The sequence below is a fragment of the Cynocephalus volans genome, chromosome 8 (assembly GCF_027409185.1).
Source record: "Cynocephalus volans isolate mCynVol1 chromosome 8, mCynVol1.pri, whole genome shotgun sequence".
In the NCBI taxonomy this organism is placed as follows: domain Eukaryota; kingdom Metazoa; phylum Chordata; class Mammalia; order Dermoptera; family Cynocephalidae; genus Cynocephalus; species Cynocephalus volans.
Window position 1 is genome coordinate 26,879,018 of NC_084467.1, and position 16,713 is coordinate 26,895,730.

Here is a 16,713-nt window from a genome sequence, read left to right on the forward strand (position 1 = left end):
TCTAAGAGATTCTTTGAGATACTTATTCATAGTCTTTGATCATCTTCTCTTACGAGATATCTTCAGTGCAACTCTGTTCTGAGCACTTTCACACAGTAAGTCATGTAAAACTCTCGAGAACAATGGTTACTTTGATTGGCTCCATTTTACAAACGGGAAAGCCCAGGCACAGAAAGGTTAGGCAACTTGCCTAGGGTCCACAGATAAGTGGCAAAGCAGGCAGTCACACTAGGCAACCAGAGGCCAGGCTCTTTGCCATTCTACTCTACTGCCTTATAGAATCCCAGCAAGGTGTCAGGTCCACAAAGGAGCGACCATGACTATCCTTTCAAGCTCATTTTCTGGATCCCAGCAGGTGCTCAACAAACACGTGCTGCACATAAAATACCATAAGGCAGAGAGTGCTTCTGCAGCAGGAGGAGCCTGGGCTGTGCAGGGACTCAGGGTCCTGCCTGGTGCATATTCTCACTACATCAGCCCCTTCCAGTCAGCCATGGGGCAGAGGACACTGCTCACCAAGCCACCTTCAAAAGAGGGAGTGTATGACTGTTAGGCCTATAATGGGACAATGTTGCTTTGAAGGCCAGAACCCAGAGCCATAAAATGATTCACATCATTGGTTAGAGCTGCCATTGTTGTGAGCCACATTTCAGAGCGCTGACCCTAATGTGGGAGCTAATTACATCAAGAAGACTGTTCGACATATACAACATCGCAGCTTTGGGACAGGCCCCTGGTGCACAATGTACTGATGCTTTCCTTTTTTATTTTTTCTCCTCTGCTTTGGCCTCTGTTTAAAGACAGCATTCTATAATGACTCATTAACTAACATGCAGATCAATCAAACTCACAAAGCGCCTTTCTGAGGCAGGAGAGATGGCAGCACATGAAATAGCCATGCTCAAAGAAGCACATTTGTATACCGCTCAGACATCCAATTTAAACCCATTAGATAAATGAATAAACAAACCCATCATCTAGGACATAATTACTGAGCACCTGCCATGTGCCAAGCACTGAGCTAGCCGTTTCCCATAAGTTATCTCACTTGCCTGACAATTTAGAGCAGAATCTAAATGCCAAGGACATGGTGCAGACAGTGAGTGCTGGAGGATTGCAAAGAAGAGAGAGATGGGAGGAGGGTGCATGGAGGATGTGGGTGTGCTGGGCCTGGCAGGGTGCAGAAGGGTGTGGGCTCGGCCCAGGCAATGCTGGGAGCAGTGAAGAAGGGAATGAAGAACAGGAGGGCAGCTGAGGCAGGGGAACAGCCTGGCTGAGTCTGCAGTTGGATTTTGCCTGGCAGCCGGAGCAAGCAGTCTGGACTTCAAGGTCAAGTTGATGGGAAGCTATAATTCAGCAGGGAGGGAGGAATGGAGCCAGAAGTCTGGTGCAGGGTCCAAGAGTGGGAGGAGGAATTAGGGGTAGGCTGAATCTGTATTCATGGCAGAGGGTGGGTGGGGGGGGAGGGAGTCCTGGAGACTAGACCCCTCAGAGCACAGCTACCTTGTCCTGAGAATCATGGAGGATGGCGTGGAACCGCAGAGGATGCTCACCTGAAGCCCAGGAGAACATTCCTCCTTCCCAAGCGCTGTCCAGGATCAGCCAAAGGACAGGGCTCCAGTCCTGCCAGCTTGTGCTCAATTGCTGGGTGCTTACATGGTCCTCAAAGCCTAAAATATTGATTAACTGGCTTTTTACAGAAAAAGTTTGATAATCTCTGCCCTAGACCAATGATTTTCAAACTGGGTTCCCAGCACCCCAGGGTCCCACCCAGCCATGAGAAGTGGACTGTGGAGGAATAGGGGAAACCTCCCTGATCACCAGCTTCTCGAATAGGGCCCCGCAGAGAGAGGGTGCGAGTAAATGTTTGCTGAATGAATAAGTGACTGAACCAAGGCATTGCTGACATTTGCACTAGCTGCGATCACTTGCCTGGAGAGTTATTTCTCAATACTTCATGTCTACAAAGGCAAGAGTGACACTGCTAATCCCTGAGGAGTGAATAATCAAAACGCTGTTATCTTTGGCTTTGAAGATCATGCAATGAGCTTCCCTTTCCCTCTTTCTTCCATGCCCCTCCTCTCCCCCTCCCATCTCCATCCTCTCTCCCTCTCTCTCCTGCACTCCTTTTTCTTCTTTTAGAGAAAAGGTAGGTTAACTTTCCTGATCAAATCCATTGAGGTGCGTATGCAAATTGGATCATACATCTCGTGTTCAAACTGAGAAGCTGCAGAGGAAGGGCAGATGTGCGTGGGTGGGGGCACCGGTGTGGTCAGGGCTTCAGTGCTGACCAGGGAAATTTCATCAGCTGTGTCTTCTTCCCTGAGGCTGATCTGAATGGTCCTGGCAGGAGGAGGTCCCAGGACTATGGCCCGAACCCCAAACCCAATAGACTGCTCCATCTCTATTTCTTTCACCGGATTTCATTCTTTCATCTATAAGGATGGTGTTCCCAGATCCATTTTGAATCTTCTTATTCTCTTTCCTCTTTCCAAGAAATGTCCATTTCTTAGGCTTCTATTCCGACCCATATGTTAATGAGATAACACTCTCTTGAACCCAAATCTATCCAGAGTTTCCAACCAGCATATCCAGCTGCCACTGAATGAACCACAGATACTTCAAATGCACCATATTCCCTCTTGACCCCTGCAAAGCATGCTCCTCCTTTTGTATTTGCTTTTTAGTCTCCAACTGGTCTAGGCCAGAAAGCACTGAGTCATCATTCATTTGTTCATTGCATATATACTGAGTGCCTACTATGTGCTAGGCACTATGCTGGTCACTTGGGGTACAATGTTGAATAAGACCCTTCCTTCCACTCTCATATCCAATCATCCACCAAGTCCTCTTCACACCCTAAATGTCTCTCGTCTGTTCTCCCCTCCATGTTTCCATTTACCCTACTTGGGTAACTGCTTCAGCCTCCTAAGTGGTCTTGCTCCCTCTAGTCTCCCCCTCCAATCCTCTCCACTGCTGCCCGAGTAATCTTTCAAAAACTCAGATCTTCTTGCTATTGCTCTGGTTTAGATGCAAGTGTGGCCCTTGTCCTTCCCAGGATCACCCCAGTGCTGTCAATTACAGCCCCTCCCACCTACTCTGAGACCTCGCTCCATCCAACAGTCTTTCTGGGCATTGGAGCCAAAAAGACTGACTGGGTTTAAATCCCAGCTCTGCCACTTACTGGCTATAAGCTAGAGCTATTTCCTAACCCTTAACCTATCCATGATTTGGTTTCTTCATCCATCAAATGGATCTATTAAAACCTAATTCATTGTGCTATTAAGAGGATGAAATAAAGTCATTTATACAGAGGGATTAGCTCCGTGCTTAGCACAGGATAGGCAAATAATAAGCGCTATTATTTTTATTAACAACAGTCTAACACTTCTAGCCTCAAAAATCCCTGTTTCAAGATAAGACCCAAACCCCTTTGCCAAGCCTGCAGGCTCACCATGATCTAGATTCTGCTTACCTTTCCCTCCTCACCTTGATCCAGGCATGTTTGTTTAATTGCAATTCTAAGAGGCTGTTCCTTACTTCAGTGCCTTTGCACATGTGTCACTCTGAAATACTGTTTTCCACACATATTCATCTGTCAAGACCCTGCTCAAATGTCACCTTCTTTGTGAAAACTTCCCTGACCTCTCAGTGGCTTCTTTCTGGGTTTTCCCATAGCACTCTGGACACACCTCCATCGGCACTTATCCACACTTTAGTTTTTTATTTACATGCCTGTCTTCACTCCTACGTGCACGACCCGAAGGGCAGAGATCGTACCTATAGTCAATAAACGAATGAATGCTCATCTCATAAAACATATCAGGAACTTGTACAGACCGTGCTTTTGGCTGAAGGAAATGTCTGAAGGTGAATGAACAGGTGGTCCTTGGACACACCTGTGTCTCACCTGTGAACCAGTTCCCTGAACAGGGTCAGGCACACAGCATCCGTTTTCCCTGTTGTTTACAAGAAGGCAGCTTCTATTCTTCAGTCTTAGTCTTTGAATTTCCATACTTAAGACCTCCTTGTTGCATTATATGAGTATTTTCCCTGGCTCTCCCCTACCTGATGTCAGGACAGACTCTCTTTAGCCTTTCTGGGCTCCCTCAGCACTACTGGAAGCACGCCAAGGACCCACGGAGGTGTTGGGAACATCCTTCTGCACATTCTAAGGGAGTATCCTTCAGAGGGACTGATTTCAGGAACCCAGGGTAATGTGACCTCTTGCAGGACCTGTGGCGGAGTGACCACTATAGGGTCACTGACCTCCACACATTGGCCAAGGCTAGGCCTTCTGGGGGTGAACCAAATTTTATCTCAGAAAATTCTCAGGTGTCACCTAGACTTCCTCCTATACTCTACCTTCAAGTTCAAAAGAAAATGGAGATAAGCATCTTAAACAATTCCAAGAAAGAGCACTCTAGACAACAACTTAATAACCTCATGGTAGTAAGTCCTCCTTCTGGTCCAGCCTCCATCCTTACTCCATGTGGCTGAAGCATCCTTCCCCATTGACTAAGTTCACCACGAAATGGTTTAATAAAATGTAATCTCTTTTTGTAAAATGAGGTGTGGGGGAAATCTGCTTCCAGTGTTCCCAGTACTATGGCCTCTGGAACTTGGACCAAACAGTTTTAGAGTGTTGGATAAAATTTAAAAAGGAAAAAACAAAAGCTTTTTACGAGTTAGTAAGTGTTGTGGACTGAACGATATTCTTTCAAAATTCATACACTGATGTCCTAATCCCCAAAGTGACTGTATTTGGAGATGGGATCTTTAAAGAGGTAATTTAAGGTTAAATGAGGTCATAAGTATGGGGACCTAATCTGATGGGATTGGTGTCCTTATAAGAGGAGGAGACATCAGAGACATCTGTGTGCACAGAGGAAAGGTCACATGAGGACACAATGAGAAGGTAGCCATCTACAAGCCAGGAAGAGAGCTCACGAGAAACCTAACTTGCCAGCACCTTAAGCGTGGATTTGTAGTCTCCAGACCTGTGAGAAAATAAATGTCTATTGTTTACGTTACCTAGTCTGTGGTATTTTGTTACAGCAGTCTGAGTAGACAAGACTAACATCATAAGGAATACTAAGAGTCCACAACACAGTGAATGTAGGACCCAAAATGTGTCTGCGAGCATGAAGCTGGCCTTGAGTATACTTCAAAAATCTGGAGAAGTATAGTTTCGGTTTTGGGGGGCTCATGGAGAAGAGGGAACAGGAGACAAAGGTCAGGGCCCACCAAGGTGGGGACTCTGATATGATACCTCTGCATAGAGCTGGCTCATTAAAACTGCACCGCCTATGTGAGGGTGAACTAGAGATAAGCCCGTCTTCCTTCTCATCTGCCACTGCCACCCTCTGGGTGGATCTGGAGGCGGATTGTTTATCTCAGTCCTTGACACTGAGTGGACAGGAAACAGAAAACTTCTGATGAGAATCTATAACCATAAGTCAACCTTCACATACATTGGTAGCCTTCGTATTACTTGGGTGATTTGAAATCTTCATACTGAGAATTGAGTGTAAAGAGACTGGTAACGCCCCCAGCAGCAGGCAGAAGCAAATGCAAATGCTCTCTGGAAGAGACCACCTTCCACCCAGGTCTCAAAGAATCCCAGAGACAAAGTTTATCCTTCTAACCACAAAGTCAACAATTATAAAACAAAGAAGGAAACACGGGACTGGGAGCAAGAGGTGGTAAACAACAGACAACAGAATCAAACTTGCAAAGACTTCAGATATTGACACTAACAGGCACAGAATATAAAATGAGTTTATTTAATATATTTAAAGAATTAAAGAAGGATCTCAACATGAATGAAGAGCAAGAGACTATAAAATATTACCAAGAACATTTGAAAAAGAACCAAATAAACCTTCATAAAATGAAAATTCTATTTGAAATTAAAATAAATCTTCAGTGAATAAATTTAACAGAGTTTAGTCACAGCTGACCAGAGAACTAGTGAACAGAATGAGAGAGAAGATATGAGAGAGGTTTAGAAACGCAGAGGATAGAGAAAAAGATTAACATGTCTTGTCAGACTTCCAGAAGGAAAAAAGAGAGGGATGTAAAGGAGAGGCAACAGTTGAAAAGATAATGGCTAAATATTTTCCTCAGCTGATGAGGGCCACAATCCATGGATTCAAGAAGCTTGATGAATTCAAGCAGGATGAATACAAAAAATCCAAACCTACACACATGACGGTGAAACTGCAGAACACTAAAGACAAGGAAAAGAACATGAAAGCATGCAGAAGGATGTCATATGAAGAAATGACAGTAATAAGTAAGTAAGCTGACAGCACCACTGGAAGCTGCAAGACACTGGAGCAATATCTCCATGTGTAGAGAGAATATAATTACCAACCAAGAACCAAATGTCAAGTGAATACTGGTGTTCTTTTAAGAACGGGGGAAACAGATATTTTAAGACAAACAAGAACCAAGAAAGTTTGCCATCAACAGGAAAATAAATTCTAAAAAATGTACTTTGGACAGAGAGAAAGTAATTCCAAAGTAAAGGACAGATATGGGGCTGGCCTGTGGCTCACTTGGGTGAGTGTAGTGCTGATAGCACCAAGGCCATGGGTTTGGACCCCTATATAGGGATGGCTGGTTGGCTCCCTTGGGAGAGCATGGTGCTGACAACACCAAGTCAGGGATTAAGATCCCCTTACCGGTCATCTTTAAAAAAAAAAAAAAAAAAAGGACAGATACACAAGAAGGAATGGTGACCACAGAAGTGGTAAAGATGGGAGTGAATCTTAATAGATGTTGGCTTTATTAAACAATAACAATAATGACTGGTGAGATAAAGTACTGTTATTGTTATTAAACAATAACAATAATGACTGAGATAAAGTCAGGTGCATGAAAATACATGCAGCACAGAGTATGAATCAGGAGGGGGGTAATTAAAGTCATAGTGTTCTAAGATCCCTAACTTTTCAGAATAGAAAATTACTATTTAATGTTAGTCTTTATTAAGTATGCATATTAATATTTCTAGGGTATTTTAGGGTAGCCCAAAAAGAATAGAAATGATTGTATAATTTAAAGGATATAAATTTTCTAGTTAAAAGGTAGATTGTCAGACTGGATTTAAAAAATCTGACTCTACAGAAAGCACAGGTAAACTATAAGGAAGTAGAAAAGTTGACAGTGAGAGAATAGAAAAGACTTATTAGACAAAGACCAAAAGGAAGCTGATATAATACTCATAGCCAGGAAAATAAAAGGCTTAATGTCAAAAACATTACTATGGATAAAGAAAGCTATTACATAATTATTTTTAAAACAATCCAATTCACCAGGAAGATATATAATTCTCAATTTGTATGCTTTAATAACACAGTCTCAAAATATATAAAGCAAAAATTGATAGAACTTCAAAATGTAATAAACAACCCTACCATCATAGTGGTAGATTTTAAGATTCTTCCCTCTGAAGTTGATTGGTCAAGAGGACAAAAAAACCTCATGAAGATATAAAATATATAAACACAATTAACAAGCTTGATGTAATGGACATATCAGAACACAAAAACTACAAAACGTACAACTTATTTTTTCAAGCACACACAAAATATATGTGAAAAATGACCATCTCTGGTCTCAAAAGGACATCTCAACAAATTTCAGATGATTCAAATACAATGTTCTCTGACCACAAGCTTTAGAATCACTAACAAAAAAAGACAGCTAGATCCTTTGTTTGGAAATGGAAAAATACTTCTAAATAACTCATGGTTGAAGATGAAACAGTAATAGAAATTAGAAAACATTCAGAACTAAACTATAACAGAAATACTGCATATAAAAATTTGTAGAAATGTAGCCTAATAGTTCCTAGAGGGAAATTTATAGACTTAGATGGTTAAAGAAGAATGAAAAATAATGAACTAAGTATCAAAATTAAGATGCCAGAAAAAGAACAACAGAATATACCCAAATATGAGAAGGAAAGAAATAATAAAGATGAGAGCAGAAATTGATGAAATAGAAAAGAAATATATTAAAAGGAGTATTTTGCTAATACTCCTTGGTTCTTTGAAATTGGTTCTTTGAAAAGACTAACAGATGTGAAACCTCTGGCAATACTGTTTAAAAAATGATACAAATTAGAAATGGAAAAGGGAATAGAAACACAATAGCAGGGATGATAAACATAAGAGATAGCATGCACAACATTACACCCAATAAATTTGAAAACTTAGTAAAATGGACTCAAGAAAAAAAACGGAGGGCCTAAATAATCCTTTAGTCATTACAGATATTAAATCTATACTGTAAAATCTTCCAATAAAGGAAATAACAGACCCAGATAGTTTTGCTGAAAAATTCCTCCCAATTTTAAAGGCAAAAGTTATTCCAATCTTCCACTAATAACCCCAAAAAGGGAAAGAAAGAGAAGAAACACTCTTGAAATCATTTTATAAGGTTAGCAATACATTGATATAAAAATCTGGCAAGGTAATACGAAAAAAATAACAAGCCAATCTCACTAACCAAATAGAAGCAAATTACTAAACAAAATGTTAGCAAGTCAAATATAGGCACATGTGTAAGTAACAACAGTAAATGACCAAGTTAAGTTTATCATAGGGATGAAAGGTTGGCTTAACATGAGAAAAGTCAACTGATGTAATTTACTATACTAAGGGAATAAAAGAGAAAAATAAGATGATTATATGAATAGATATAGAAAGATGCTTGATAAAATTCAACATCCATTCTTGATAAAAGTTCTTAGCAAACTATGACTAAAAAGGAACTTCCCCATCTCAAAAGGAGTATCTATACATTAAAAATAAACAAACTTCAGCAAACATCAGTTAATAGTGAAGAAATAAAAACATTCTGCCCACCATCATCACAACATTATACCGGAGGTTGTAGCCAGAACACTCATGCAAGAAAAAGGAAGAATAAAAGATATAAGGATTGGAAAGGAAGAACAGAACCATCATTCTTTGTAGATGATGACTATGTAGAAAACCACAAAGAATTCAGAGATAAATTATTGCAAGATATCTGTTATACATAAAAATTAAAGTACAAAAATCAATGACATTTCTAAACACCGGCAAAGAAAGGGTAGAAAATGCAATTGAAAAAGATATAATTTATAACAGAAACAACACATAGAAGATATTTAGAAGCAAATATTAGAAGATATTTAGAAGAAATGTATGAGATCTGTAATGGAAAATATTGTACAAGTTTATTGAAAGCCATTAAAGCAAATAGAGAGACATAACATACTCATGGACTGGAAGACTCAGTATCAAAAAGATATCTGTTCTTCTCCAATTGATCTGTAATTCTGATATAATTAAAATAAAGATTCCAACACGTTATTTTGCGGATCTTGGGAAGAAACTTGCAAAATTTATAAGAGAACAAAGGGCACGCACGCACACACACACACACACACACACACACACACACACAAACTAAAAGGAAAATAAGTGAATGAAAAGATGTACACAGCAATGCAAAACTACACAAAACAACAGATAAATCTTACGGACATAATTTTGAGTGAAGTTGATTGAGAATGCATACAACATGACTCCTTTTCTATTAAGTTCAAATGCTGGCATACTAAACCATGTATTTTTAGGGGTATACACTTAAGTGCTAAGTATAAAGAAAAGCAAGGAATAATAAACACACAACTGAGGCAGTGGTTACCTCGGAGGGTGTAGGGAAGGGAATGGGACTGGTGAGGAACATGTATCACTAAGGTAACTGTGACTCTTTTTTTCCTAAGCTAGGAGATGGCTACACCAGTGTTTGGTGTACTGGTGCTCTTTATATCTTGCTTATATTTTATAAATATGCTTTTTATCTACTCGATCAATACTTAATAAAACAATATGAAAGAATTTTCTGCAGAGAATCTACCACCACCAAGTTCTGGGTTTGAAACTCTTGAAGACCAGCTGTCCCCAACCTGGCGCTACTCACAGTACACCCCCCCCCCCCAGGAGCCTTACCTTGGCGGGGTTGAGCGCTGTGATGATCCACACACAGTGTGCATTGTTGTCATATTGAATGGGGAAATTGGGGGAGGTGATGATGCCCGAGGGGCCTCGAAGGTGGGCATCGCACATGCGGGCTGCAGAGAGGAGATGGAAGACAAGCCCTTTAGCTTAGACTAGGTCCAGTTCCCCTTCCCACTTCCCACCCCCAGCCCAGAAGAAACTGAATCTGTACAGTCCCACCCCAGACATAACCTCTGCTTCCCGCATCCTTCCCCCAGTTCTCAGCAGGCTTAAAAGGAAGTCACAGTGCCTGGAGCATTGGGGTAGGGACAGGCCCCTCATGCCCTGTCCTGCTGCTCTGTAGGCAAGGATCAACTTCCAAGGCAGGCTAAACAAGCCTCTTGCACCCCCTGCCCACTCCTCACACTGTGGAGTCCACTGCGATCAAGCAGCTCATCTTTACCAAGAGGGTGTGAGCTGGTACCACTCATGTTGAGTCCTGGCACCTATGCGCCTGCTAACCACCCCACCCCTTGCTCTGCTGACCTGTGTTTCCCTGTTTTCAGTCCAGTTCTCCAAATCAGCTGAGGGCTGCTCTGGATCTAAATCTGCTTAACTAGAAGTATGATCTCATTCTAGGTCCCGCCATCCCTCAATGCCTTTCTCTGTGACCCCCTTAGTCCTCTAGAAATGAAGTCTCAGGAAGTCTTTGTCAAGGCCACCCCATTAGGTCTCAGAATGTCTGTGCCCAAGGACTCTGCCAAGGCCCCTGACTCAGGGGCACCCAGAGTGATTTCAGTGTTTCCCAAATCCTTCCCTACGCTCAGCTCATACTGAAACAGGCTTTTGACTGGAAGTATAAAGATTCGAGGTGAATCAGAAGAAGTGCTCTACTCAAGTAGATATAAAGTGTTATCAATCACAGCTTAATCTAATTAAGCTCTTTAAAATAGCTTCTACACTAATTAGATTAAGTAGTGATTGATAACAGTTAAGGTACTACATTGTACCTAGGTGTTTGCTTTCTCTAAAAATGCATGCTTTTAGTTCTAGCCACTTCATTCTTCTGTGTTAGTGCTTGGCTATTTTAATAAAGGGTTCTATGAGCCTGTTCTGTTGCTGCCCACGTGGCAATTTATCCTAATTGTAGACAAACTGCCTAACAGTAAAGAAATAGTGAGCAAACTCAACAAGCCTAAGTATATAAAATGAAAGTGGTGTCAAACCTGGTTTCCTCTGACGGGGCCAAATATCTGGGAGTTCCTCTCCACGTGCAGACAGGGCCATGATAAACCTTTCCCAGGAAACCCTTCCTAGGAGGGTCCGGGAGCACGTTCCACAGCTCCCAGACATAAGACATAATGAATCTCTTCTCATTTCATGCACTAACTCCTGCACTCATTCATTCCAATGTTTGCTGAGTACCTATTATGGGCCAGGCAGGGTGTGGGGAGAAAAAACTGCCTGTCACACTCCTCCTCTCTGAAAGGCCATTTACTACCAAGCAGAGCAAGTGTCATCAGAGGTTTGCTTGCAAGGGGTTTTGGGGTCAGATCGCTCCCTCCTCTATGCTAGCTCATCACCCTCGGGGAGGAAGTGCCTTCTGGTGGCTCACCCCAGTCCTGCACCGGAATGATCTGCTTCTCCCTCTTCCTGAGCTCAAATTGAGTTTGAACAAATCCCTAGGGGAGCTCTCCTCTCCACGCCCCTCCTGTGCATCTGATCGCTCCTTTAATTCTGTGCTGAGGAACACTTGGACTTGCAGACTGCACTTGATACAACTGGGCCCTAGGGTAGTGTGGCGTGGTGGAGGAGAGGACAGAACTTAGCCTTCTGGATCTAAGTCCACTTGTGGTTGTTTAAGCCTGGCAAGGTTAGAAAATCTTTCTGATTCTGTTCCTTCATCTATAAAATGGGGCGAGTGATACCACGTTACTGAGAGATGGTAAAGATAAAATTATATGGGATGATGGGTGGAAGGCTCACCCAGGGCCTGGGCCTCTGTTAATATTCACCAAAGGGGACCTGGGAGCCTTAGCTTATTTTATCCCCATGCTGCTTGGGGAAGATCAGGGGTTTTTTGGACAGACTTCCCCCTGAGCAGCCAGCTCCTGGGGTCCCACCAACAGATGGAAAGCTCATCACTGTGACCCACATGGGCTGGCAGAATGGCAGGTGCTTAGATCACGTCTGAATAACTGAATAAATGTATGACTCCCAATGTCATGTTCATTCCGTGTCTCTATGCCCAAGATCTTTCTCAAAAGGGTCTTTTTTCTATCTTTCCTGAAGATTCTTTATATAGATTTTCCCCCCAGACTACACTTGAGACTGACAACATTACTAAACAAATTAGGGTTAAGATAATCAAAACCAAAACGATGATCCCATCCCACCTTTGCAAAGAGGACCCATGGATTCATAACCTTAAACTTGCAGAAAATCCTTACAAATCTCCACGAGCACCATCTTAACCTCTTCTGCAAAGTCAGATTTGCTGCCAAAAGCCCGCAGCTTCAGACTCAATTTATCCTGCACTTGTTTCCAAGAATTAGATGGTATTTGAAGTCTGTTAAAACATGCTGAAGGTAATTAGAGAGAACAGGTCAAAAAGGCATTGACCACTTTTAGGGCTGAGAGGGATTTAATTAAAATATTACAGTCTGCAGATAGTTAGCATGGAGCACCTTAGAGTAGGTTCAGAATGGAGCCTTAGCTTATTTTATTTCCCCCAGGCTGCCCGGGCAAGGTCAGGGGTTTCATGGACAGACTTCTCCCTGAGCAGCCACCTCCTGGGGTCCCACGAACAGATGGAAAACTTGTCGCTCTGACCCAGATGGGTTGGCAGAATGGCAGGTGCTCAGATGATGTCTGAATAACTGAATAAATGTATCTTTATATTTCTCCATTTGCCTTTTCCCATCAAATGCTCTTCTGGATAGCTTTTGGGTTCCAGGCCTGAGCTCTGCAGCCACTCCCCCTCTTCCCCTGGACATCACTACACCCTATACCGTGGGACAGTACTCCCAGCAGACTGTAGGGAGATGCCACCTGGACCCACCGCCAGTTCTGGCACTGGAACAACTTGGCACCAAGGAAGGGAACTGCTCCAGGTGCACGTGCCTTTGGTCTCCTATCTTCTTCCCAAATCTTATGCCCAGCCTGTTCCACGCTGTCTTCCCTTGCTTCTCCTACTACTGTTCTCCCTCCCTGTCCTTTCCACAGTCCTCTGGACCACCACCCCACCACCAATGCTAAAGCGAACAAACCCTTACTTGTAGCTGCAGCGTCTTTCAGAGCCTCCTGCTCCAGCTCCTGCCTTGATTGAAGCCCGCCTCCCCCTGCCCAGGCGGCTGCTTCTTCTGCAGCCCTCTGCAGTGGAGACCTTGCTCCCACCCTCCCGTGTTTCCTTCCACCAATGTTTGCTGAACCCCCAGAAGAACTCATCTTGGCCAACTGAGACTTCCACTCTGCTGACACCAATATTCTCTCTCTACTCATCAGTACCCTCTCGTCTTTTCTTCTGTCCTTATCCAACTAGACCTCATCGTCCACCATTATGACCATTTTCTGGCAAATCTTCCCAAGCCCCTTGCTTCTTTTTCCTTTAATTTGTTGCCAGGAAGACATCAATTGAGGATGGACCCCTCCACCTACATTCTCCATACCTGCCCCTGTAGAGTTGAGCTTTGCTAGAAAAAAACCCACATGAGCAGGAAGACTGATGTCACTATAAATTCATGGTTACTCACCTCAAAAAAACTCTAGACATTACCCAGCGATGCTACTGCTTAGCTCTGCTCTGTCAGCTCTCTCTCTCGTTCTGCTCAAAGACCTTTCTGTGCCTTCCACATGCCCCTCGGACCTCTCACTCTTCCCCTCACCTCCTCTTCCCCTCAGTTGATGACCGTCCTTCACTCCTCCTGGAGGAAACAGGAGCCATCCGGCAGACATACCCTCTCTCCCACCCCCAAATGTGCAATCCTGTCTGTTTAGGTGGTCATCTTCTTTTTCCATCCTATTCCAACAGAGGGTTGGCTCCTTCTTTTGCAGGCCAACCCCTTCTCATGAGATTTGGCACCTAAGCCCTCTCTCCCTCCCAATGTCAACCATGTCCATGGCCCGGGGTCCTGCTGTTCTGAGAACCAGGAAAGTCCAGCTCTCAGATTTTAAACTCAATCATCCCATTCCTTCCCCCCCTGCCCATGCTCTCAGCAGAGTGACTGTGGTCTCGATCCACCTATTGTCTTGCATCATAGGCCACTCCAGCCCTCTGGTCCCCATGTTCCTTCCTATCTATTGATCCCCCCTGACCATTCTTTTTTCACTATCCAGTCTGGACCTCAAGGCCACTCATCAACACCTTCAGATCCCTGAACACTCTCACATCTGCTTGGCCAAACACCTGCCTTCAATCAATTCTACCATCCACCTTTTCGATTCCTAATCTTGATTCATGGTTTGCCATCATAATTGAAACCTTGGCCCAAGTCCATCCTCTCCCCTGTTTTCCTTCAGTTCCCACAACAATTCCTTGCAGAGACACCTTCAGACATTCAACACTGGAGCCCCACTTAATCCCAGTGGTTACTTTTCAGTCGTTATTGTACTTAGCCTCTTTGGAGTATGTGGCCCTGCTGTTCCTTCTCTTGGGAAACTCAGATTCTCTGGCTTCAATGATGCCTCCAGGCTTTTCTCTACCTCCCTTATTGACCCTTCTCAGCTTCCTTCTTCTCCATCAACTCCTTAAAAGTAGTTGTTTAAATCTGGGTAAAGGGTATATGGAGGTCTTTGCACATTAATGCAACTTTGCTGTAAGTTTAAAATTATACCAAAATAAAAGTTATCCCAAAAGTGGGGGCGGGGGGGGTAGGGTCGTTACTAATCAAGGGGGAGTTGTTCTATGTTCTACATGATTCCATCTAATATATTGACTCCAAAGGATGTCTAGGTGCAATTTTCATGCAGAAGTAGGGTAGAGCCTTTGGAGGCAGGTTTGAAACTCAGCTCAATGGATTACCTTTGTGCCCTTGAGCAAGGTGGCTGCCCACTCTAGCTTCAGCTAAACATAAAGTATGGTGATTTCCACTTTTCTTATAAAGAAATTATGAAAAAATGCCTAGTGCAATGCTTTATGCAAATATAAATAACTTAACAAATGGGAGCTTTATTATTAGCACGTATAAGCAAGGACTCAGGGACACTCTCAGGGCTGGAGCAATGGGGCTTGTGTTCTAATGCAGTCAGTGTGTGCCATCTAGGGGCAATGAGTAGAGAGTAGAGGGGAGGGGACAGAGGAGAGGAGAAGGCAGGGGAGTGAAGGTAGGAGAAGAGAATAGAACTTTGGACAATGACAGTGTTTACAGGGTTAGGCCCAGGAAGCCAATCCAGTGAAGATCACCGAGAAGGAAGACAGCCACCTGTAATTATCATGGCATTTAATTCAGCCTAGTTTGTGCCATATTTCCCATATTTCACTCCCATTTTACAGATGAGGGAAAAGATTGAGAGCCTTTCAGTGATTTTCCCTGTGCCATTTGGTTTTTTAATAGCAAAGTTGGAACTTGAACTCAGGCCTTTGAGTCTCAAGTCTGGTATTCTATCTACCAAAAGGGATTTTATTCCAAACAGATGCACATTTATACATATATATATGATTTAACCACAAAAATAATATATGGTTTTCTGTTTTTATTTACTTTGTGAATCAGTAACTGTAAGTATCTCATCTGGGGTTGGTACTCTGTCCCTGTCCTCCATCAACACCAACTTGTGGTCAGAAGAAACCAGGTCTCCTGGTTGTTAATTTGGTCCTCTTCACTACACCAGTGGTTTACAACACAGTGTGCCCTGAAGCCCCAGGGGTACCAGGGCTTAGGGGCTGCTGAGAGTGGTGAGGGACGGAATGACTTCAAATCCCCTGCCCCTACTTCAATCAGAGAAGCTCCACTTGTGTCTGCCTTATTTATAGGGCTTCTGCAAAAGCTTATTTTTAAATATTAGGTTCCATGTGTAAAATAAGTCTGCAAAGCCCTATAACATACCACCCTACCTTTACCTAGGGATGAATAGAATTAGTTTAACAGTGTTTTCACATTACCCTCAATGTCCTTTGTGTAATCTAAATGTTCTAGGAGTCAAATTAGAAGCTTATTTCTTCTGGTAGGAGGGAAAGAAAAGAAAGCTATGTGAATACCTAATTTCAAATTCCAAAATGAGGGCTCAGTCCCATAGTTTTCATTCATTTCAATCACTGATTCATTCAGGTGGTCTTCAAACATTTGTAAAGAACCTATTATTTACCAGGCCTCATGTTTTAGTAGAATTAATTGTGTGGAAAGATGAATGTTTAAAATCAAACCGTATTTTAAATGCATTAGAGGAAAAATAATACCATTCTGTATGGTGGCAAATTCTTTTTAGAATGTGATCTTTTGGTAACCTGCTTGTTAGTGGAGCTTCTTGGAATTGAATTTTTCCCTTTTATTCTTAAAGTGGGGTTCACCTAAACTCTCCTAAAAATCACAATTAGAATTAGTGTGAGGGGTTTTCAAAAAGTTTATGGAAAGATTTGTATTATCTTTTAATCCCATTTTTCCACATACTTTTCGAAGTGCCCTTGTAATTCTAACTAATTAAAAACAAAACATTTTAAAAGAAAAACTTTTAAAACTGCCTGAATAAAGAGACCCTTGAATCTAATACCTATCTT

The 16,713-nt window shown here is 42.6% G+C and overlaps 1 protein-coding gene across 1 annotated transcript in view; it reads right to left on the bottom strand.

Moving 5' to 3' along the window:
- CSMD2 (CUB and Sushi multiple domains 2) overlaps positions 1-16,713 on the bottom strand; it is a 588,341-nt gene that overhangs the window by 251,363 nt on the left and 320,265 nt on the right. The window contains exon 10 of the mRNA XM_063104124.1: positions 10,014-10,135. Coding sequence (XP_062960194.1) covers positions 10,014-10,135 — 122 coding nt within the window. The remainder of the gene's footprint in view (positions 1-10,013; positions 10,136-16,713) is intronic.